This window comes from Lontra canadensis, unplaced genomic scaffold (assembly GCF_010015895.1).
Source record: "Lontra canadensis isolate GAN:19392208 unplaced genomic scaffold, GSC_riverotter_1.0 scaffold48, whole genome shotgun sequence".
NCBI lineage: Eukaryota > Metazoa > Chordata > Mammalia > Carnivora > Mustelidae > Lontra > Lontra canadensis.
The window spans coordinates 2,886,253-2,909,946 of record NW_022631042.1 but is presented as its reverse complement, the minus strand read 5'-3'; the positions used below and the strand labels follow the sequence as shown (position 1 = coordinate 2,909,946).

The 23,694-nt window shown below is 37.3% G+C and overlaps 1 protein-coding gene across 1 annotated transcript in view; it reads right to left on the bottom strand.

Moving 5' to 3' along the window:
• Nucleotides 1-23,694, bottom strand: part of SEMA3E (semaphorin 3E) — a 243,294-nt gene that overhangs the window by 103,188 nt on the left and 116,412 nt on the right. Inside the window, exon 2 of the mRNA XM_032873241.1 lies at nt 4,942-5,102. Within this exon, the coding sequence (XP_032729132.1) occupies nt 4,942-5,102 (161 nt within the window). The remainder of the gene's footprint in view (nt 1-4,941; nt 5,103-23,694) is intronic.

Sequence of the window (23,694 nt, the reverse complement as noted above, 5' to 3'; positions counted from 1 at the left end):
CTTCTTCGTCCCTTACTTACGTTAACTTATTTTTGTCCTCAGAAAAGATTAACATTTCCCCCCTTTTACAAATGAGGAAACAGGTATAAAGGGGCTAAGGAATTTGCCAAGTGTTATAAAAGAGAGTCAGGATTGGAATGTAGAAATCTAATTTGTGGTCCTAATTCACTATTCTATTGCTACAACAAAGGAACAGTAACTATAAGAAAGATGACTGACTCTAAGAAATAATACTGAATAAAGCAAAACAACAACAAAAATAATCCCAGAAGACTGCAATATACCACTGTCTATCAGTTTTATATAGCCCAAAACAAGTAGTTCTAAATAATATAGTATACAGGAAAACATTTATTATAATAACTTTTAAAATAAAAACAAAAAACGGACATAAAATACAGGGTAGTAATCACTTGTATGCAGCAGGAGGCATGAGGAGGGAAAGATGGGGAGGTAAAGGTAGATGCGCCTATAGTGGGATTGGTGATATTCTCATTCTTGAGTTGGATGAGTGCGGGGTTCACTGGCGTTGGTTTCATTATTATGCTTTCTAACATGTTTACATTATTTATATTCTTTTATGTATTGAATATTACATTTCAAAAGTTATGAAAAGCTAAGAGATAAATATAGTGGGCTTTGGCTACACTCAGGTACCTGATCTCAGGGGGAAAAGGAGGGAGTTGGGATCACATGGATACATATTTAAGGGGAGATTTTTCTATGGTGGGGTCTGGATCTTGCTCATAGAATGATGGGCTGGACTTAATGGTTTGACCTCAGCAATTCTGCCTCCCAAGGGGTATCTGGTAATGTCCAGAGACTTTTAGATTGTCATGCCTGGGGGGATGTGTTCTGCTGACATCTATTACACAGAACCCAGGGACAGCTAAACAGTCTACCATGCACAGGACACCTCCCTCCCCAACTCACACCTATTCATAATGTTAATAGAACTCATGACGAGAAACCCAGAGATAGATAAAGCAAAGCAGGAGAGATTAAAAATGGAATAACAGGTTACAAAAAAAAAAAAAATAGAGGGAACAAGGTTCAGAAAAGATCAGAGGAAAGCCTGGCCCGGAGGCAGACACACTGCATCTTCAGAGCCTGGAAAACATCAAGGCACGTTCATTCTCAAGTTCATTCCTTTAAACAAAAGGTGTATCAGGCAGACCTAGCTTTAATCCTGCTGCTACTGAAAGCAAACACAAAATTTCTATTTGAACTTTTACTGCTAATTACTTAGTGGAACCAAGAAGGAAAAGTACAAAACCATAAATGCAGGTGAGGTGAAGTTACCTCAGAGTGAAGTTACCTCAGAACTTTACCTCAGTGAGGTGAAGTTACCTCAGGGCTCCTTGCTGGAATATGACTCTTTTGTGACCCAGGGAAGGACCTTAGCAATTTTGAGATTTATGTCTGAATAAGGATATTTCCTGAAGGGGTCACTAAATTGTATACACTTCAGGCTCCACAAAATGAGGACTTACTCTTGAATGCAGCAAAGTTACTGAATTTAATAATTTGTGTAGCTACCTTCCTTGATATTCTTGAGATATGGCACCCTTAAGCTTCAAAGGTCACATACTATTCTATTTAGCTCCCTAAGATGCAGTTCATGAAACCCTACCACTCTCTTGTCCCTTATAGAGTCTTCCCAGGTCATTTCCCCAGTCTTTCCAGCATTACAGGCCTAAGGAAACCATTAGGGCAAAACAACTAAGGAGAATAAGTAGGTGATTCAATTTCCTCTACTCTAAAAGGGGAATCACATTAATGTGGGAAGCTGATACCTCTTGGTCTCAGCTCCACGTCAGAAACAACAGCTGAGGAAAATCATTAGGAGATTTTGTGTACAGAAGAATCATTGAGAAAGCTTGCTATAAATGTGGATTCCAGGGACAAACTCCATAAGGGTTACATGATCCTGACCCAAGGATAACAATTTAAAAACCACTTCCGAAACACAAAGATTCTTAATCTTAAGGATGTCCCATCCCTTGAAGGATTTTTCCATATTCACATACTTAAAATTTTTATAGAGATTGTATTAGTTTATTATAGCTGTAGTATAACAAAATACCATGGACTGGGTGGCACAAACAACAGAAATTTGTTTTATCATAGCTCTGAAGGCTGGAAGCCCAAGATCAAGGTGTAGGCAAGATTGGCTCCTTCTGAGGCCTCTCCTTGGCTTATAGATGGCTACCTTCTCACTGTGACTCACACTGTATTTCCTTTGTAGGCATACAATCCTGATGTTTCTTTGTGTGACCAAATTTCCTCCTTTTATAAGGACACCTATCAGACTGGGTTAGGGCCCAACATAATGGCCTCATTTTAACTTTCTCTCTTTAAAGGTCTTATTTCCAAATATGGTCATACTTGAGATACTTGGGGTTAGAGTTTAAACATATGAATTTTGGGGACATTCAGTCCATAACAGAGGTTGTTCTATGAATCCAATACTTAGGATCCCAAGCTTAGATATTCCTTCACAGAAAATCGGAGCACGTAGATGATGTAACGGAGAGAACAAGACGAGAGCCATATGGTGAACATCACAGTTAGTGGGGGAAAGACTATCTGAGCATAGAGAGGAAAAACCACTGAATTTGACTGGAAGGAGGAGGTCATAGATGGTCTTATAGATGGGTATACGTACATGTGAGTGTGTATGTAATACAAATACTATATATGTGTTACATATATAAAGAGATATCCTGTCTTTTAAGAACTATTGAGAGAACATAATGAAAAATGATAGTAAAAAGAAAAGACTATGTGCTTCCACTCCTTCTTGCAACTACTCAAATGATAGTAAAGGACATAATCCAAAAAGGACAAGACAGAACTTGAGTGGAGAAGCCAAAGAAATGTCAGCAACATTTTGGAAGTTCTCTGACATATGGAAAAGTGTTGAATGGCTCTGCACACTAGAAAAACTGAAATCTAAATGCTTACAAGGTGAAGGGAGCCAATAAGCAAGCTGATTCATGAAAACTCCAGAGATTCTCAGAAATTGGAAGTCTATGGTCCTTCAGAAAATAGGAATTGGATAGGCATAGGTGAAATTAGGAGCAATGGTCCCAAGTTTGTACAATAAACAGGTCAGAACAGTGAGGGAAAGAGAATCAAGAAGAAAATGGAAAGAAGAAAAAACATTTAAAAAATATTTTCCAGAACTGAAGGCTATGAGGTCCCCTGTAGAGACCTCATCAATGTGGATGAAAAAAAAAAAAAAATACCAACTCTAAGAGAAATTTGAGAAAAATTTAAAATACAGAGGCACTTAGTGTCAAGATTAGGGGGATAGAGTGGAATGAAAGAGGTTACACACAAAACTTTGAAATTAGAAAGACACTAACTTCTCACAGCTATCCTGAAAGTCTTTAAACATGGAGCAGTATCCTCAAAATTCTGAAGCCAATGATTTTCATTCCAGAATTTTATACTCATCTATCAATTATATGTGAAGTTTGAATATTATTATTTTCGAACATAAAAAACTCAGAAGTTTACTTTGGATCCTTCTTCAAGAAGCTACCAGAAGGCATATTTCACTAAAAGGTCACATAAACTCATCAAGAAAACTCTACAGGTGAGAGGTAGAGGCATGCTCAAGGATAATGATGACATTAAACTCTGGGACGATAAGAAAACCAGAAAAGATATCTCTAATTTAAAAACCAAAAACTTGGAACTGATGGAAACTGAGAAGAGGAGAGGAAGTTGGGTAGAGAGTTTGGTATTTGGTGAAAAATTAGGGAAAGTAATATAAAAAAATCTAAGCAAATAGAAAAAAAGAAGGGATAATATTTAATCCTATAAGGGGCAAAAAAGTAAGTGTGATCTATTTCCTAATTACACTAATGTAGATAGTTGTTACTTAAATAAAAATTGTGCTATAGCTAAACTGGGAAGATGAAGGGACAGATAAGTGAGGGCTTCTCACATACTGCAGAGATATTTAAGTTATGGTAGTGCAAAAAAGAATGTTAAAATCCCCATCTTCCTTAGTAGAAAGTCTATAGATAATGTCTAACATCAATGGTATCAAGAAAGAATAGCATACAAATGTTATTTAGAAAAATGGAGGTAAGAATCAGAAGAAGTAACAAGAGATAAAATAATTTTCTCTAGGGGTTAGGAACTGGCAGAGATGAAAGGAGGCTGTTTTTTTTTTTAGGTGACATTAAAAAATATGGACATTGATCATTCTGACAAACATAAAAATGTGTGTTGTAAAGAAAATGTATTATGTAATACATACATTTATGCCAAAAAGGTACTATCGTCTAAATATTTCTTCATGTTTTATGCCAGAAAGATACTATCATCTAAATATTTCTTCATGCTTTAAGGTTGACTTGGGTCTGAAAAAAAATTTAGCTAGACTCAACTCTGTATAAGCAGAGACTTTAAGTGCTATCTTTTTTCATCACATTCAACCTTTGCTTGAAAATGTTGGACACTTGCCTATTTTAATATACTTTAATCCACCAGCATTTAAGGAGCACCCACCTGAGTTAATATTTATAGCAAGGTCACGCATCCTTGTTTCTTTAGGCTGGGGTTTTTGTAGTCATAAAGCCTAGAGGGACAGCTGGTAAAAGCATGTTCCAAACCCAGGTCTCAGGACAGTGGGTGTGGTGACAAGGGCCTTCATGCAAACAGGAATGTCAAACACACCAATCCAAAGTCTTGTGGGAATACAGAGATCAGTGGTGGGCTAGAAAAGTTCATTCTTGATACTTTATAGACTTTTCTCAAAAGGACTTCATTTTTCATGAATGTTTTATTTCTTCCAATAAAATAATCACTCAGAATATTAAAATGGCCAACAATCAAAAACTAATTCAAGTAACACCATGCAAGAAGTTATCTCTCCCATGCCCTTTTCCTTCCCTCCTGATACACAGTTGGATGTTTCCATACCTCTCGATAGCCATTGCTTATTTGTTCCAGGCTGAGAGAATACACAAGATCCTTGCCTCCCACGAAGAGTCTCTCCTGATATTCATCCAGCAGCATTGCATGGAGATCAAGAAACCCAAAAGGGCTATGAAAGATCGATGTTCGATTTAGGTCCAAGAGTTCTGAAATGCAAAAGAAAATGTTCGGTAAACAAAAGGGAAAATACAAATACCTTTATAACACTTTTATCATGGCTCTATTAACTACATAGTTCTCCTAGGTATGACAACATTCATTTTATCACTAATATGAAGTCTTTAGAATTTATTACTCAAAAGATTAAAAATACGCAGTGTATTAACAATAGTGTATTGCATATTTGAAAGCTGCTAAAAGAGTGGATCTTGAAAGTTCTCATTACAAGAAAAAAAATTCTATGTGACATAATGGACGTTAACTAAATTTACTGTAGTAGTTTATTCATGATATGTATGTCTATCAAATCATGTACATTTTAAATTTATTCAGTGCTCCATATCGATAAGGGTCTTTCTTAATAAAACAAGAAAAACTAAAAAAATTGTTTAACAAGTAAAAAAGTGTAACTGGGAATAAATTTTAATGTGCACAAATTAAAATCTTTACAAGTTTGTGAATCTAAAAAGTTCAATTCAATATGTAAAGTAGATATCCTATGTTTTTAAATACAAAAAGAGTTAACCTTCATGATCTTTATGTAAAGTGCTATGTAGAAAAGTCATTTTACTGCACATTTTATATTTACTTCTCTGTGTGCAACAAAAATTCCAAATCTACAAAAAATATTCTAAAAGCATGTCCATTTAATTCGAGATGCACACCAACTCACACATACACATAAAATGTCTCCACTTGATATTGGTTCTGAAAGTTACATCCAAAATCAAAGTGTCCAAGTCTGGAAACTCTCAGGTTGTTAAAAAATGAGGTAATCGGGGCACCTGGGTGGCTTAGTGGGTTAAAGCCTCTGCCTTGGGCTCAGGTCATGATCTCAGGGTCCTGGGATCGAGCCCTGCATCGGGCTCTCTGCTCCGCAGGGAGCCTGCTTCCTCCTCTCTCTCTGCCTGCCTCTCTGCCTACTTGTAATCTCTGTCAAATAAATAAATAAAATCTTTAAAAAAAAATGAGGTAATGCCTGATAGCATTCAGTTCAGCAGGGACAATTGATAAAACTGGTTGGGACCTCTAAGAGATCTCTCTTGATTTTTGGCTGGTGTTTATGTTTTCATGCCTACAGCAGAAACCGCAAGTGATTTGTTTCAACTACCATACACTTAGTTTTAGAAAGTCACAGTCTGGGGGCCCCTGGGTGGCTCAGTGGGTTAAGGCCTCTGCCTTGGCTCAGGTCATGATCCCAGGGTCCTGGGATGAAGTCCTGCATCGGGCTCTCTGCTCGGCGGGGAGCCTGCTTCCCCCCCCCCCCTTTGCCTGTCTCTCTGCCTACTTGTGATCTCTGTCTGTCAAATAAATAAATAAAATCCTTAGAAAGAAAAAAAAGAAAGTCACAGTCTGACACACACGTCTCACGCGTGTGCATCTGTTTGCTTGTTGAAGGTATTTAACTGTTTATAGCAGTTCAGGACATAAGCTTGGTAGGTGATATAGGAGAGCCTTCCATGATGTTACTACTGCCCCTAAGACTGGACCCTGCATGCTGAAAAATTCCCAAAGAGGCCTCCTTGGGAAATGCTGACAAGTTCAAAGACAGCTTCATTTCCTGAAAGTCAAAGCCTAACACCTTTGACAGAGAATGGGGAGAACTGGTGACCAGACACTAAACTCCAGAAAGCAGGATGAGATGTGACCAATCTCCATGCACTGTGCCCGCTCTGCTTCTGGGAACAGAAAGATGAAGGACCTTTTCCCCCCTCTGTTAAAAATGTATTTGGGGTACCTAGATGGCTCAGTCGGTTGAGTGTTTCTACCTTCGGCTCAGGTTCTGATCCCGGTCCCCTGGGGTAGAGCCCCGAGTCAGGCTCCCTGCTCAGCGGAGAGCCTGCTTCTCCCTCACCCTCTGCTTGCTGCTCCCCCTGCTTGTGGTCTGTCAAATAAATAGAATCTTTTAAAAAATGTATTTGGGGTGCCTGGATAGCTCAGTTGGTTAAGCATCTGCCTTCGGCCCAGATCATGATCTCGGGGTCCTGGGATCAAGCCCTGCGTTGATCTTGCCCTTTGTTGGGCTCCCTGCTCTGTGGGGAGTCTGCTTCTCTCTTTGCCCCTCTCTCCCACTCATGGTTGCTCTCTCTCTCTCTCTCTCAAATAAATAAAAAATAAAAGTATTTACTGTCTAAATCTCTACTCTGTAATTGTAGGTGTCCAAAATTTTGTGGAATAGGGCTAAGTTTAAACCTCTAGTTTAATACACCTGAAATTAATGTAACACAAGGTGTCAACTACACTAAAAATAATAATAATAATAATAATAATAATAATAAAAACCCTTTAGTTTGAAATAAGAAATATTGCTGGGGCTCCCAAGTGGCTCCGTCAGTTAAGCAGATGCCTTTGGCTAGGGCTGTGATTCCAGAGTTCTGAGATCGAGCCCCACATCAGGCTCCTTGCTTAGCAGGGAGCCTGCTACTCCCACTGCTCATGTGCTCTCTCATGTGCTCTCTCTCTCTCTTTCTCAAATAAATAGATAAAATCTTTTTAAAAATAAATAAATACAATAAGAAATATTGTTAAATCGAAGTATCTCTTACAGAGGTAAAACTGGTGATACTGTCATTTGACTCTTCACCTAAATAAAGAATCTGAGAACAAATTTTAAGGGAGGGATGCAAAGAATGATTAGGTGCTTTATCTGGAAAGGAGGAAAGAGGAATGATCAGGGGTTCTGAATCCTGAAAGACCAATTTTTCCCATTTAATAATTTTGTCAAGGTAAAATCATATCATTTTCCTTTCTTCTTAGGCACCTACCAACAGTAAGGGATGCATATTTTAGGGATTTGATACCATAACAAAAATATGGATCAACACCATCTAGTGGCATTACACCTTGTCTTTACATATGATCACTTATGGTTTTATATCAGTCCTGCTAAATGGACTCTTTTCCAGAAAATGTCCCCCTGTTATTCTAATAGGTTGCTAAAATTCTCCAAGTTTTATGGATAGTGAAATCATTATCTGAAAGGATGCAATTAAAAAAGAATGGTTACACATCATCTAGACATTTTTTTTAAAGATTTTATTTATTTATTTGACAGAGGTCACAAGTGGGCAGAGAGGCAGGCAGAGAGAGAGAGGGGGAGAAGCAGGCTCCCTGTCGAGCAGAGAGCCCAATGCGGGGCTCCATCCCAGGACCCTGGGATCATGACCTGAGCCAAAGGCAGAGGCTTTAACCCACTGAGCCACCCAGGAGCCCCATCATCTAGAGTTAATAGGTCTCTAAACCATATCGAGTAAGGTGCAGAGTTTGGGTAATTAAGTTTGCTGGAAAATGATAAAGTGATGAAAGGAATAAAATTCAAGAGCACACCCTAAGTGTTGCCAGAATGGAATGGTCTATGCCCATATGAAAAAGTCTGAGATCAAATGTAGGGCAGCCCAACCAGTAAAGGAGGCACTCCAGGAATCAGTTCCCTCTACAGATCACCTTACTTATTTCCCAGTGAGGTCAGTGGGACCTTATTACCCCTGTATAAAGAGAGATAGACATTAACAGCTACTTATTTTTATAACTTGTCAATTTCTGCCACACTTACTCTAACAGTCTAAAGGTGGTAGTTCTTATTTTTTTGTCTGTAGTAATAGAGACTGATTGCATCAAGCTTATTTTACTCTGGTATATCACCTTTTATTCAGACCCATCTTCCCATTCTGGTAGCCAGGTCTATCCCATGAGATCACAAAAATATACTCATGTACCCATGGAGAAACAGTCTGGAAAATGCAAAGAGAAAAAACTGAAACGTACGTCCAACAAATGCAAATTTTTTAAAATGTTCATTGCTTATGGCCTTTACGTTTATCTTTTTTTTTTCCTCCCACAACAGTGAACAGCCATGGAGTAACTGTTTAAATTACCACTGTCCTGCAGCATCTGGTTGACTCAGTTAAGCACCCCACTCCTGCTTTATTGAGATCAAGCCCCGCCTTGGGCTCCACACTCAGTGTGGAATCTACTCGTCCCTCTCCCTCCCCCTTTGCCCCTTGCACTGCAGTGTCTCTCTTCTATATTAAATAGATAAATAAAATCTTTTTCTAAATAAAATAAATTACCACCGTCCTTTATTTTATTGATAAACTCATATGCCCAGAAATTAAAATAACCACCCTACAGACATACATTATTACAACAAAAAAAATCACTCAAATTACAAAAAAAATATGAGAATTAAAGTACAACAGATGTGTATGTCATAACAACAAGTCCTGTAGACAGAGAATCTGAAGTGCCACATGCAAATCTTGGCTTTGCCATTAATTACCTGTGTCACCTTGAACAACCATCTAAGCCTCTTGGTCATACCAACTAACATTTATGTTGATGGTTTCCTTACATGTCAACCCCCATTCCACCTTCAAAATTCTTACGTCTTTGACTACATTGCATTTCTAAAGTGGAGGTCATAAAAACATTGCAAAAAAGCCACACAGATATTTTAGAGCCTTTCAAAGTACAGCATAAAACTTGTGTTTTGGAATTTTAACAAATGGAAGGAGTATAATGAACAAGTGTAAATATCACACGTGCCATATTTAAACTTGCCTAAAGGGAAGTAGTTAAAATATTTATGACTTCTCATATATTTCAATGATATATAGGGTCTAAGAACAGTTTGTTTTAAGTTATAAGGAACTGTGGATCTTATTTTATTTCTGTTGCCTCAAAGGAAACTGCTGCCAAGATACGTTTGGATGCATTAAGTTGAATATCATAGACATGCCTCAGGCGGTAAGTCAATAAATTTCATGTTACTTATGAAGACACTTCCTAGAATAATTCCTAAAGTCACTTTACTTTTTTTAAACTTTTTCACAAAATGAGAGAAGCTTATTGAGTTGCTTCTGCAACTTTCTATTTTGACCATCACCATACAACCCAGTAGTGCCAATTACAGATTCCTAAGAAGTCTGGGCTTGTAGGGAGATATATTATTTCAGAATCATGATACTGCCCAATACATATCAATGTGATGGTTTATATATTTCTTGGCAGTTTCTGCAGGTATAAATCCTGATTGTGTTCCTTAATTTTCTCTATGACCCAAACTGTCCTTCTTAACTGTCTGTGATGCTCTAACATCCTAGACTGTAAGTCAGGAAAGGCTAAAAGTATCCATTATGAATAAATTCTATAATAGAAACATTTTTTAAAGGCTGTACATATTTATACTTCAATACTAACTCCAATTTGCTATTCTTATCTGATTATTTAACTTGCTTCTTCCCAAAAAGGATCTGAGATGACTTATAAAAATACAGTTAACTGAACAAATATAATGTTAGGGTTATCAAGATGAAGGGGAAAAATTAAGGAAAATAATATAAAACTGTAATTAATTTTATTAACTGAAAGATACTCTTTAATATCCCTATACATCGTTAAAGTGAATACCAAAATTACCCCACACTTCCCAAAATGCAAAGTACAAGTCACTATACACAATAGAAAAAGTCTATCAGTTGCTTAGGAACATTGGTTGGCGTGATGGCTAATTGTATATATCAATTTGACTAGATCAGGATTGCACAAACATTTGGCTAAATATTATTTCTGAGTATATCTGTTAAGGTGTTTCTGGATGAGATTACCATTTACTTGATGCACCAACTAAAGCATCATGGGAGGATGTCATCCAATGTGTTGAGGGTCTGAGTAGAATAAAAGGTGGAGGGAGGAAGGAAGAAGTAACTCTTTTTCCTTTTTTTTCCCTGCCTATCCAACTGAGCTGGTTCTTGCCTGTCCTCAGACTGAGACTTACATCATCAGCTCCCCTGGTTCTTACTCCTTCAGAATCAGACTGAACTAAACCATCAGCTTTCCTATCTCTCTGTCATGCAGACAGAAGACCACAGGACTTCTCAGATTCTTTAACTGTGTAAGCCACTACCTCATTTTATATATCTCTTACAGGTTCTGTTTCTTTGGAGAACCCTGACTATTAAGTATTAAGTATTAACATTGGTATTAAGACTAAGAGAAACTTGACCAGAGGTCCTCTTAATGGCTGAAAAATACAATGACAGACACCTAACACCACAAAAACAAAAACAAACCAAAAAAAAATTAGGTATCAGGAGCCACACCTCTGCTTGTAATTCCATGCCTCAATGCAAGCCACCTGAATTCATATCAGAGTGCAATCTACCAAAAGTGACTTGATGGCCATGTTAGTAAGGACATTAATTATTTCAATGAACAGAGATTAAATTAGGGTAATATAGGTCCAAGGATGGAAAAACCAAGCCTCATATTAACTGGAAAACCAAGAGAAGCACAAGGCAATTTCTTCATTGAAAAATGGTGCATATTTGCTTCTTGATTTTCTTCATGCCACTACTTCACTATACTGATTCTAAGGGTTTATTCATTAGTTTGCTCATGCTAAATAGGTGTACATTAGCCCTCAGTTGTATGACCATCCAGCTCCCACCCCACCACAACACGACAATAGTTTTTGCATCTTTGATTTTAAATTCCCAAAGAAAAGAATGTAGTTGATTTAGCCAGTGTTCACGATTCATAGACTGCTGGCTTTCTGAAGACTGGCTACTTTGGAATCAATTAACCATTCATGATTAAATGTAGAAGCCATGTGGTAAATAGTGTGGTCCCTATAATTATGGGGGGGGAGGGTCAGAGCTGTCGCCATTAAGTACATGTATCAATCCCTGAGACAGACCTATCTAGTCTGTCTTTATTCATAAATAAATGTACAGTAACATAAATTCATTGCATTCTGTATTTCCAGTGGACTGAATAAGTTGACCTACAGTTTAGAGACATTCAGTATAATCTTACCAAGTTTTAAGGAACATCTTCAAATATAAAAAAAATCTTCAAATATAAAAATAAGTGAATTGTTAAAGTCCCTCTCTCAAGTGGAGAATAAATCTTACTGTCTGCACAGAGAATATTACTTCCATTTTTGTTCTCTTTTGGGATAGGGAATCATTTATCTAGTTCATCCATATGAAATTCCTAGGAATGCAAGTGTGCTTTTATTTGTAAAAAGAGCACTGTAAAAATAAAAGCAATTAATAAGACAAGAGCAGTAAAGTTTGATAAATTATGGAATTCCAAAATTTAAAGAAAGAAACAGAATTATTAGGGAAAAAGTTAGTGGAAAGTATTTAATTAGAGCACAGCTATAAAAACAAATTATTAATCTTTCAGTATGTTGAAGAATATTATAAAGAAAGAAAGAAGAACTATCACCTCTGTTTTGTAAAAAGACATGTCTTAATAGATGACAGGCAAAACCAAATTCACGTAGAAAGAATTCAACTTCATTAACAAAAAAAATTTTCACAAAGAAATGTGAAAATATCAATTTAAAGGGTATTTTGAAAAAGTACAGTAACCAGTAAAAATGAGGTTCAGTGTATTGTTATTTGGAATCTTTTAGAGGCCAATGTAACATTTCTGTATTACCAAAATTTTTCCCAGTGGACACGTATTACTTTATTTAAAATGAAATTTCATCATGGGATGCCTGGGTGGCTCAGTCCTTTAAGGTCTGCCTTTGGCTCAGGTCATGATCCCAGGATTCTGGGATCGAGTCCTGCTTTGGGCTTCTTGCTCAGTGGGGAGCTTGCTTCTGCCTCTGACTGCTACTATCCCTGCTTGCACACTATCTCTCTCTCTCTCTGACAAACAAATAAAATCTTCAAAACGAAACAACAAAACTGTGTCCTAAACAAAAGGGAAAGGGCAGAGAAATGACACCTTCTTTTATGCAACCAAATTTCCTCATATTTCCCAATACTGCTTCTCTCAGCCCTGAATCTCGAGGGGGGGTAATAACTATTAATTTTTATTGAGTAGTTATATGTCACATACTAAGGGCTTGGCATTTATTATCTCATTCAATCATGTGGCACTTTCATGAAGTAGGACCTACAACTATCCCCATCTTCTAGATGCAGAAAGAGGTTTTTTAATATTTGGTGCACAGTTAGGGTTATTTGGTTACTGTTGGTGTGAAAATTTGTGCAAGAGAAGTTGAATGAAGTGCTTTGCCATGAAGAATGCTTGTGAGATGGGGTGTCTACCACCACTATGAACTCGCACAGTCATCCCCCGTTCTGGCCTCCAGAGTCAATGAGCAGGAAGACTGACCTATTAAAAGCTTGTTTCTTGGGGTACCTGGGTGGCTCAGTGGGTTAAGCCTCTCCCTTCAGCTCAGGTCATGATCTCAGGGTCCTGGGATCGAGCCCCGCATCGGGCTCTCTGCTCAGCAGGGAGCCTGCTTCCTCCTCTCTCTCTCTCTCTCTCTCTCTGCCTGCCTCTCTGCCTTCTTGTAATCTCTGTCTGTCAAATAAATAAATAAATAAATAAATCTTTAAAAAAAAAAAAAAAAGCTTGTTTCTTACTAACAAGGACTCCATAACCTATTACAGATAGAACTCACAGAAGCAATGAAGAAAAATCTAGTCTATCAAGGGATTAAAATGTGTCTGAAGTCTAAAGTATTTTTGCAGAGCTGATATAAATAAGATAAAATGGAAGGTTTCCCCAACATTGAACAGTTGGTATTAATTAAAAATAACTCAACAGCAGCAACATCAACAGGAAAATTGAGGTTAATATCAATTTTAATTTCCTTTAATTTGTATTACATAAACTATCTCAAGTAACTACAGAAGTTTTCCTGTTGTTGACTTGTCAACTGGTGACATTTTCCACATTGTACATCTCTTGTGAGAAAATGAAAATGTTTTTACTTCATTTGCTTCATTTCCAAGATGTACTGGAAGTTTTAAGGTATGGACTAAATGCAAAAGAAACTCAAGCAAGAAGCTTCCCTCCCTCAAGACTTTTTCCTTCTGTTAGCTTTCAAGCCAGCACTTCAAGTCGTATTAGTGATTTTAGCTCCAAATTACAGCCCATGGGCTTGGCATCTTTAGCAAGCAATAGCTAACTTCTTTATCCATCTGCACTGCTTCAAGCCGCCTAGATGAAAGAATTGGAAAACATACAGGAAGAGGGGGACAAAAGAAACTCTAATCTCAGGTAATCTCCAGAAAACACAGTGTGAATAATGGACAGCGCTGACTCGGGTAAAAGGAGAGAGCTCATCTCGAGTTCTTCCTACTCCAAAAATAACATGAATTACTTGGGGGAGGGACTGGACAAAAACAAGACTAAACTGAGATGCACCAACTTAGAGTTCATCCGGAAATGTTCTCAAGAGGGAACTAATTATTATCGCTAAACCGCATGCTAATTATCAGCTGTCAATGAAGATATACACAAAGGATTTAGTCATTTCCTCTCAGGGCCTTTCTTTTTTAACCTGCAAGGGAAATAGTTTTAAAACTCATTGGCATCAATATGTTATAGAGACAGTTCTCTTCACTTTGTCAAAATATATTTAAATTCCACAGGCCCATGTGTAAGAAGAGGAAGGAGGGGATACACATTTTTCAGCTCTCAAGCAAAAAGGTTTCAAAGGGAGGAATGTTTTCTTCTCGAATGCACACTTCCTCTACTGTCACCTGCAAAGTAGCGACTTCCTGAGACCCAGGAATTTAAACTTTTCACTATTTCCTGAATCAATGCATGTCTTCAATTTGACAAGAAAACACTGAACTGCATATAGTAAGCTCTGTTAGTGAAAGTGAAACAGAGGAGCGCCTGGGTGGCTCAGTCGTTAAGCGTCTGCCTTCGGCTCAGATCATGATCCTTGGGTCCTGGGATTGAGCTCCGCATTGGGCTCTTTGCTCAGTAGGAAGGCTGCTTCTTTGTCTCCCACTCTCCCTTCTTGTATTCCCTCTCTCACTGTCTCTCCCTCTGTCAAATAAATAAAATCTTTTTAAAAAAAATTTAAAAAAAGAAAGTGAAATAGAGAAATGAAGCAACCATCAGAAATTTTCTTTGACTTCTTAATGGTTCAAAAAAAAAAGATTTCTTACCAAATGATGACTTTGACACATCTGCTCAATGATGACTAATGGTTTGTAATAATATTGAAACAGAGTGGTAAAAAAAAAAAGCAATTAACTTTTTTTTTTTTTTAAGTGCAAATAGGGGATAGCTTAGTGGTTTCCTAATTGCTTTTTCTAGCAATGGAGTGGCTAGCCTTCATGCATTCTCTGAACTTTTCAATTCTGTCTTAACAAGGCAGAGGCCCTCAAAAGGCAATGCAGTGCCCCAGGTTTTAACCATAAACCACTTCCAAGGAAAGCAAGAAGAGTTCAAGCATATATCTGACTAGCCTTTTATTTCCTTGGTCAAGGAAAACAAGATAGTGTCAGAATTTTAAGATTCCTTGTCTTCTTATCTTACATAAATTATCATTTTTTAGTACTATACATGTTCTTCTAGATTACTGGTGTCTAACTTGACAAAAGCAAGGTGACGGAAGGACAAGATTACAAAGAATCAGTCTCTATCCATTCATTGTACGTGTATTTGTATTCATGTATTTAAATTATTGAACAAAATCATAGTATATAAAGTGCTATTACTTAAAAGTGGATAACTAAACAATTAATTTTTGACTGCCTCTTTAAATGTTTCATTAGGATTACATTTCACTGGAGGCTAAAGTGCAAGTTCTGTGTGAATGAGCTTCCTAAACTGAGCCTGTGTGCCGAGGCTACTCTGAACTGGGACTTTGGTATGTCATTCACTCGACAGTCCTTTAAGGATGTTGGGGGGTGGGGGTGGTTTGCTGTCAAAGATTCAATGAGCAATTATATGACCATATTTATTTCAAAAATACTGTTTTTCATGTACCAAAAGGGGGCAAACACTGGATAAAAGGAGGGTTGAAAACTTTTTTTTTTTTTTTTTTTTTAATCAGCAGGAGAGGAAAATGGTAGTAGCAAAACCAGGTACCTAGTAAACACAGAGACCTGAGTGACTAAATGGAAAAAAGCTAGCTATCAAATTTTACACAATAAGGTAAAAGTATATTTTCATGTTTTCAAATTTAAGTTTTTTAAGATTGGGATAACACAGTCACTCAATTTGATGAAAAATTCTAAAATATATATATATAAAGACATCCACTGTATTAGGCACTCCTTGGGGGATTTCAGAGATAATAAGGATCATTGTAATTCTGTAAAAATAACACAAACAGATTTTGGTATCCCTCATTTTATTTCTCTAAAATTATTTTATTTTATTTATTTCATTTGAGAGAGAAAGAACATGAGCAGGGTGAGGGGCAGAGGGAGAAGCAGACTCCCTGCTGAGCAAGGAGCCTGACATGGGGCTTTATGATGGGGGTCATAACTTGAGTCAAAGGCAGACGCTTAACTGACAGAGTGACCAGGAACCCTGTTTAAAATAATTTTAGAGGTAAGGTTTTCCAAGCTTACATACTTGATAATAATTAGGCCCATTTACTTCTCTTCTCTTTCTTTAAGAAAATACATTGGGGTGCCTGGGTGGGTCAGTTAGTTAAGCTTCCAACTCTTGATTTCAGCTCAGTTTATCATCTCAGGGTCATGGGATCGAGCCCCATGCAGGGCTCCACAGTCAGTGGGGAGTCTGCTTCTCTCCCTCTCCCTTTGCCCTCCCCTTGCTTGCATGCTCTCTCTCTCTAAAGTAAATAAATAAATAAATAAATACATCTTAAAAAAGAAAATACATGTTATGGTTCAAAACCAGGAAGAACATAAAGGTTTATAATAATAAACTTCGTCCTGTCTAGACTTCTTCCCCCCCCCCCAAAGTTATCACTTCATTGCCCTCAATGGCTTAGCTGTATCTAGTTTCTTAGGTATTCTTCCAGAGTTTCTTATGCATATACAACAATCAAGGTAGAGAGATCTCTAATACCTTTCCAACTTTGCGCACAAAAAGAACCAAAATGTAAACCCTTTTGTTTACTTTGCTTTTGTTCACTTAATACATCTCAGAAATCTTTCTGATCAAAACTTAGAGAGGGTATAGTTGCATGATATTCTATTTTAGGAATCACCTATTGGCATGAATTTGAATTCTTTTAAGTTTTTGCTCTTAAAAACAGTACCACAATGTATATACATAAACATATGTTGATTTGCATATGGGAAAAATATTTTTAAGATATGTTTTTAGAAGCTGAATTACTGGGCCAAAAAAACCCCACGAATTTATAACTTTTTTTTTTTTTTAAACAGATATTGCCAATTTGCCTCAGTGGGGATTTTACCAGCTTAATATTCTACTACTCTGTGTAAGAGTGACTATTTCCTTACAGCCTTAACAACACTATATTAGCAAAGTTAAGGATTTTTGCTGGTCTGATTGGGGAAATACAAATTAAATTTCCAATTCTTTTATTATGGGTGAAGTAAGGCATCTTTTCACATAGAGTACTTTGTCTTTATTTTTGCCATTTTTCTCTTTCTGTTCATAGCCTATTTTTCCATGGGATTACAGCTGCTTTGTCAACATCTGAACTTCAGAACTTTTCAAACTGTTAAAATTCTATGTGATAGGAAGTTATGGTTGAGAGATGGAGGCTAAACCCTTAAATACAGAAATGCGTGCTTCAACCATGTTAGAAATATATTTTTAATGGGTTATGGTTTTACTTCAGTAAGTAGCTAATTCTTGATTAGGGTAATTAACCAGTTGTCTGTCGATTAACAGCATGCACATGCAGACACACACAGACACACACACACACACACACACACACACACACACACACACACAATGTTACAAAGCAGAAGTGGCCTGAGAACCTGCTCAGTCTCCCAGAGGCTGAATTTGGATGTCAACAAACTCCCATGCACAAATGTTCTGCTGGGGATTGATGGGGGAAGAGGCAATGAGCAGCCTTGCTCCCAGCGGAAGTGCCTTAGTCCTCATGGTGATAACGGTTTTACAACCAGAGGCCTTGATGAGATGGTTCCTTTCCTAGGACACTGCTAATGATCCAAACTCTTCTATCCTCTCATCTATCCTCCCTGCCTTCAGGACCATATTTTCCATCTTGTGTCTTTACACTCCAATTCCCTTAGACTTCTGCTAGACTTTTGCTACAGTTCCATTTTTGAAGCTCCCTACTGAATCCACTTTTGCTCACTTGGTTTGAACAATTGTTTTCTGTCATCTGTGACCTCCAATTTACTACCCTTCCTCATACAGATTAACTAGGAGTTCTTTTAAGGGCTACCATATAGTATTTTCTTAGTCATTCAATCACTAGAATGAAATATAGGAAATGTACTCAATATATAATTTACCAAGGCCACTCCTATGGAGGCAATTTTTACTTATGGCCAGGCTTTACTGAATACTAGCCATTGAGAAAGGTTCTTTCCTATGAGGGGGAAAAATGATTCACCCAAAGCTGACCTTTAAGCCTCTTATGAATTTGACTCTGCAGGTATTTCTGGACACTTGCCTTGAGAAATACGCAAATCCAAGCAACAAATATTTTAGAAAATATGTGAAACATTCAGTCAAAGTAGAAGGTAAGGAAGCCAAGAATACACATGAAATACTATCATTTTTTCTATCCTATTAGTCATTAAAAAGGTATGTCGGGGGTGGGGGGCATGTTTCTACAAGTCTTATAAAATGCTCTTGGTAGTCTAACAGCATGCTGCAGGTCTGATCACTGTGCGAACATTCTTCTTTCAAAATATTTTCAAACAGTCTATGAAACTGTCTGTAGTAACAAGGCTTTGATTTCATTTATTCATGTGTTGCTTATTTTTTAATGTTAGACATGTCTAAGTGGATTTGTTCACATTCATATTTTAAAAGCCGGTTTTTCTGGATGATGACATTTCACAATGGCTTGGCTCTTGTTTTGTATTTAAAGCTGAAAGAGTAATAAAATATAATTCTATCATAAATTGACATCATATTCTGTTGGAATTAGGTTTATGATCAATGAATGCTAGTATTTTGTAATTCATTCCTTCTAACACATACTTAAACAATCTTGACTTCTGATACTCAATCTATACTCCCACGAAAAACATGCATGTAAGATGCCTTCTGATTTCTGAAGTTGGCTAATTCGTACATAAATGTAATTAGAGTAATCGGGTATTAAATTATATATTTCAATATTAACTCAGAAATGCTTTATGCTATAAAACTAATGTATCCTTAACAATCTGTATGTTTAAACTAAATTTAAGGCATGCTAAGAAGTTAAAAAAAGTCTATTTTTTCATTTTGTATTTGATAATTTTAGTGTTAGAGTAATATAACTTGCTAATACATAGCATATTTTTTCTTCGTTTTAGTTTTACTGGGATATAACATTACTTTAAGATATACAACATAATGATTTTATCTACATGTAATATATATTGTAAAATGATAACCACCATAAGTTAATATCTCTCACTTCACATAATTTTTTCTTATGGTAACAACTTTTATGATCTACTCTCTGAGCAGTTTTCAAATACATCATACAGTATTATTAACTAAAGACACCATGCTGTACATTACATCCCTATGACTTATTTATTTTATAGCTAGAAGCCTGTGCCTTTTGAATACCTTCATCCATTTCCCCCACCTCTACATTTTTATATTTTTGTGAAAATTTTGTATCTCCCTCTAACAACAATCTTATTGATCTTTGGTCTATCACATAAAATATTTTATCCAATAACTAACCATCACACAACAAGAAGCAAGCAAATTAGCTAAAATCTGAATCTCATTTTTACTTTCTCACATACTGGTTCAAATATTTGATGTCTGAAGTTCTTCAGAGTAACCTGACTCTCAGTTTTTTAATCACGAAATCCATACTCATTCAGCCAAGTGTCTACTTGCTATCTTCGCCTAGAGTTCAACAAATGGGCTTCTCCAATGTAGCAAATGAAGAATAAACTCTTTATTTCCACCTATAAACAAATTCTTTCAGTCTTCTACCCTCAGGAAATGGGACTTTTTTTTCCATTTTGTTTTGTTTTATTTTATTTTATTTTATTTCTTTCCTGTGTTCCAAAATTCACTGTTTGTGCACCACACCCAGTGCTCCTTAATACCCACCACCAGGCTCACCCAACCCCCAACCCCCTCCCCTCCAAAACGCTCACTTTGTTTCTCAGAGTCCACAGTGTCTCATGGTTTGTCTCCCCCTCCGATTTTCCCCATCTCACTTCTCCTCTCCATCTCCCAAGACCCTCCGTGTTATTCCTTATGCTCCACAAGTAAGTGGAAATGGCATTTTTAATCTTGTGAAGTATTTGGTTTCACAAGAGATTCTTCTTGTGATTCTTCTTGCTCTGAATGCAGCACTATCTATTCTCAACATCTACACTACAACTTCTAGGCTGGACCAGTGAGAATCTCTTCCTTTTCTGCTTCTACCCTCCTGGAGGCATCCTCCTATTGTTTACCTCTTAGTGGCCAGTGACTCATTACAAATATTGAGTCATGATGTTTCTTCCTCTGCATAAACTCTACCACCATTTCCCAATATCCTTAGATTAAAATCTTAGTTCAAAGTCTATCACAATGTGATCTGGCTGTCGTCCACCTCACCCTGGATATTGCCCCACTTTCTCCCTTGCTCAGGAAGCTGAAGGGCACAGGCTTGAGACCTTTGCCCTGACTCTTCCCTCTGCCTGATGTGTGTCTCCTTCTGACCTCCCTTAGAGTGGGCTCCTCCTTCTGTGAAGTCTTCCCAGTCCACAGAATTGAAAGTTCCCACCTAGGCACTTGCTGTTGCATCCTTCACTGGGTCAATGTTACTTGGTTTTGTTTTTTTCCTTTATTTATGTATCTTCTTCCTCCTCTGACAAGAAATAAATTCCATGAGAGCGCTGACTTTTTCCATCTTGGTCACTGTGATAGCCCCAGAACCTAGACCAGTGCTAGGCATCTGCTAGGCCCTGGATAAAGCTGTGTGGAATGAAAAGAATTTCTCTGAATCGCAAGTTTTTATGTATGAAATGGTATAATAACTCATTAGTAGGGTTGCCATAAGAATCAAAGGATTCATAATGTATGGTCGATATGCATGGATTTCTTTCTCCTCTCTTTGATGTTGATAAATTATTGGGCATTGAATGAAAACATCCCCTGTAAAAATAGGGCTTTCTTAATTATATTCTGTCAAGTGACATAGTGACTCTCTAGACTTATTATATATGCTTAAAGTGAAACGGGAAATTTTGCAACTACTTGATTACTATGATCAGGGCAAACAGCCATTCTGTATTTTAAGTTAAAACCTTGCTTTGCGGGGCACCTGGGTGGCTCAGTGGGTTAAAGTCTCTGCCTTCGGCTCAGGTCATGGTCCCAGGGTCCTGGGATCAAGTCCCGCATCGGGCTCTCTGCTCGGCGGGGAGCCTGCTTCCCCCTCTCTCTCTGCCTGCCTCTCCGCCTACTTGTGATCTCGTCTGTCAAATAAATAAATAAATAATCTAAAAAAAAAAACAAAAAAACCTTGCTTTGCTACTAACAGTAGGCTGGAACAATTTTCAATTCCTTCTTTCATTCCACATCTACCTCAGCTGGCAAGAGAAAATTTATCTTTTTTTTTAATCTGCTTTATCATTTATTCATTTATAAGCTCAATATAAAATGCATAAACTATCTCTACCCTTGAAATTTCAATCTTAAGTACCAGAAGAGCAGGCAGGTACAAATTCTTTCAACATTTTGGCTATTACTAAACTGAATTTTTATGTGTTTTCCAGTATTTAATTTGGTAGTTGTTTTTATAAGAACAGAGTTGTCAATTCCTAGGTAGGTGCATGGTTTGACCTGTTGTTAAAACATGACAGTTCAACAGCCTCTGCATTCTCACTCCTTGACCTCTAATAAAGATCGCAGTCTCATCTTTATAAAGGCTCCCCTCAAGCCATATAATTTAATCCTAAAAATTATCCTTTCTAAAAAAATATGAATTGCAGACATCCCACCTGAGCATCTAACACACTGAACATGTGTACCTTTAAAAAATCTGTGGTTTTCAGTCTCACATATTAACATAAAGTAGTGACTACTGTGTTACTTGGATACTTTTTCTATTAACATCGCATTTCCTCATAGTTTCAATTCTTACAGAATAATAACTGAATTTCAAATCCAGGCAGACTAAAGGGCAATTTAATAATCTTTTGACATCCCATTAATTAAAGGGGAATTGAATCTACTCATTCACATTATAAGACAAAGAAAATCATACCAATAATACTGCTGGTAGATGTGTATCTGGATACAGAGATGAGGCTATGTATTTGCCCTCATCTGAGAGCGCTGGAAATGCTAGACAACCACTAAAAGCTCATTTGCTCTGAAATTAAATGCCTCAATTACTGTAGCTGCTACCATGTGAACCGGATGCCTCTTCATAGGTAATCGGCCCCCTGGGGAGATGGGTTCTCTTCAAATGTGGCTGAGGAACGCCAAGAGAGGAGACAAACCAAAGCTATGTGTACAATTCACTGATGACTTTCTTTCACAAGAAGCTGCCTTAGTGACTAAGCTGCTAACAAATTCTTCTTCTGTTTTCCTTTTCCAGCAATCCTCAATAAGCACAGATTCACTTCCCATCAGAAACCCTTGTTGTTTATAATGTGTCACAGGGCAAACAGTACCTTAAAAGACCACCTGTGTTTTCTTTGAAAACCATGAAGCGGAGAGAACTTGCATTCACAGAAAGGCTCCTGCGTGCTAGGTCTTGTGTGGCGTGAAATATCCAATTCACATAATTCTACTTGCCCTTCATAACTCTCCAACAATGGATGCATAATGCTCCTCATTCTATAGATGAGGAATAGAGGCTCACAGGAAAAGTTGAAAACTTCCGTGGGTCACAACTCAGTTCAATGTTGATAGTTCTGGATCTTACATGTTATTTCGTTCATTTTGTTATTTGACCGTAACAGAAGAGTTTGTATCATTACATACTTTCTTCATAAACAAATTACTCAGAAGTTTTCAGTACAACAAATCTCTTAGGAATGTGTTACAGGAAAAAAAAAAAACAAGAGGAATGTGTTACGGGTGTTTTTCCATATTTCATGCACTTATCAAATAATATTTAGCCCTGATAAATGGCCACAGACACCTTTGCAGCAGGCATTTTTTTCAACCTGTGCCTCAGCCTTTTCTCATAACTTGCCTCAGGCATCCTAAAGGCTACCTACCTCACAGCAGTCATGTTTCTGTTGTGCAATCCAATCAAAACAATCAGAAAAAAAACACGAGTTGCAGAGGATCAGACAAGAAAGAGATTAGAAATAAATGAAATATATGGGAAAAAAAAAAACCTGTGACCCACTGACTGACTTTAAGTAAGAGGATAGATATAATGTTCTTAAAAATAAAAATTAAATTAAAAAAAATTTTTATTATTTTATTTAACAGAGATCACAAGTAGGCAGAGAGGCAGGCAGAGAGAGAGGAGGAAGCAGGCTTTCTGCTTAGCAGAGAGCCTGATGCAGGGCTCGCTCCCAGGACCCTGGGACCATGACCTGAGCCAAAAGCAGAGGCTTTAACCCACTGAGCTACCCAGGCACCCCAAAAGTAAAAATTAATTTAAATAAACACAGACATCTATGGTCCGTTCCCAACTTTGCTACTGAATATACCATCTACAGGAGATCAATTTCCCCATTTGTAGGATAA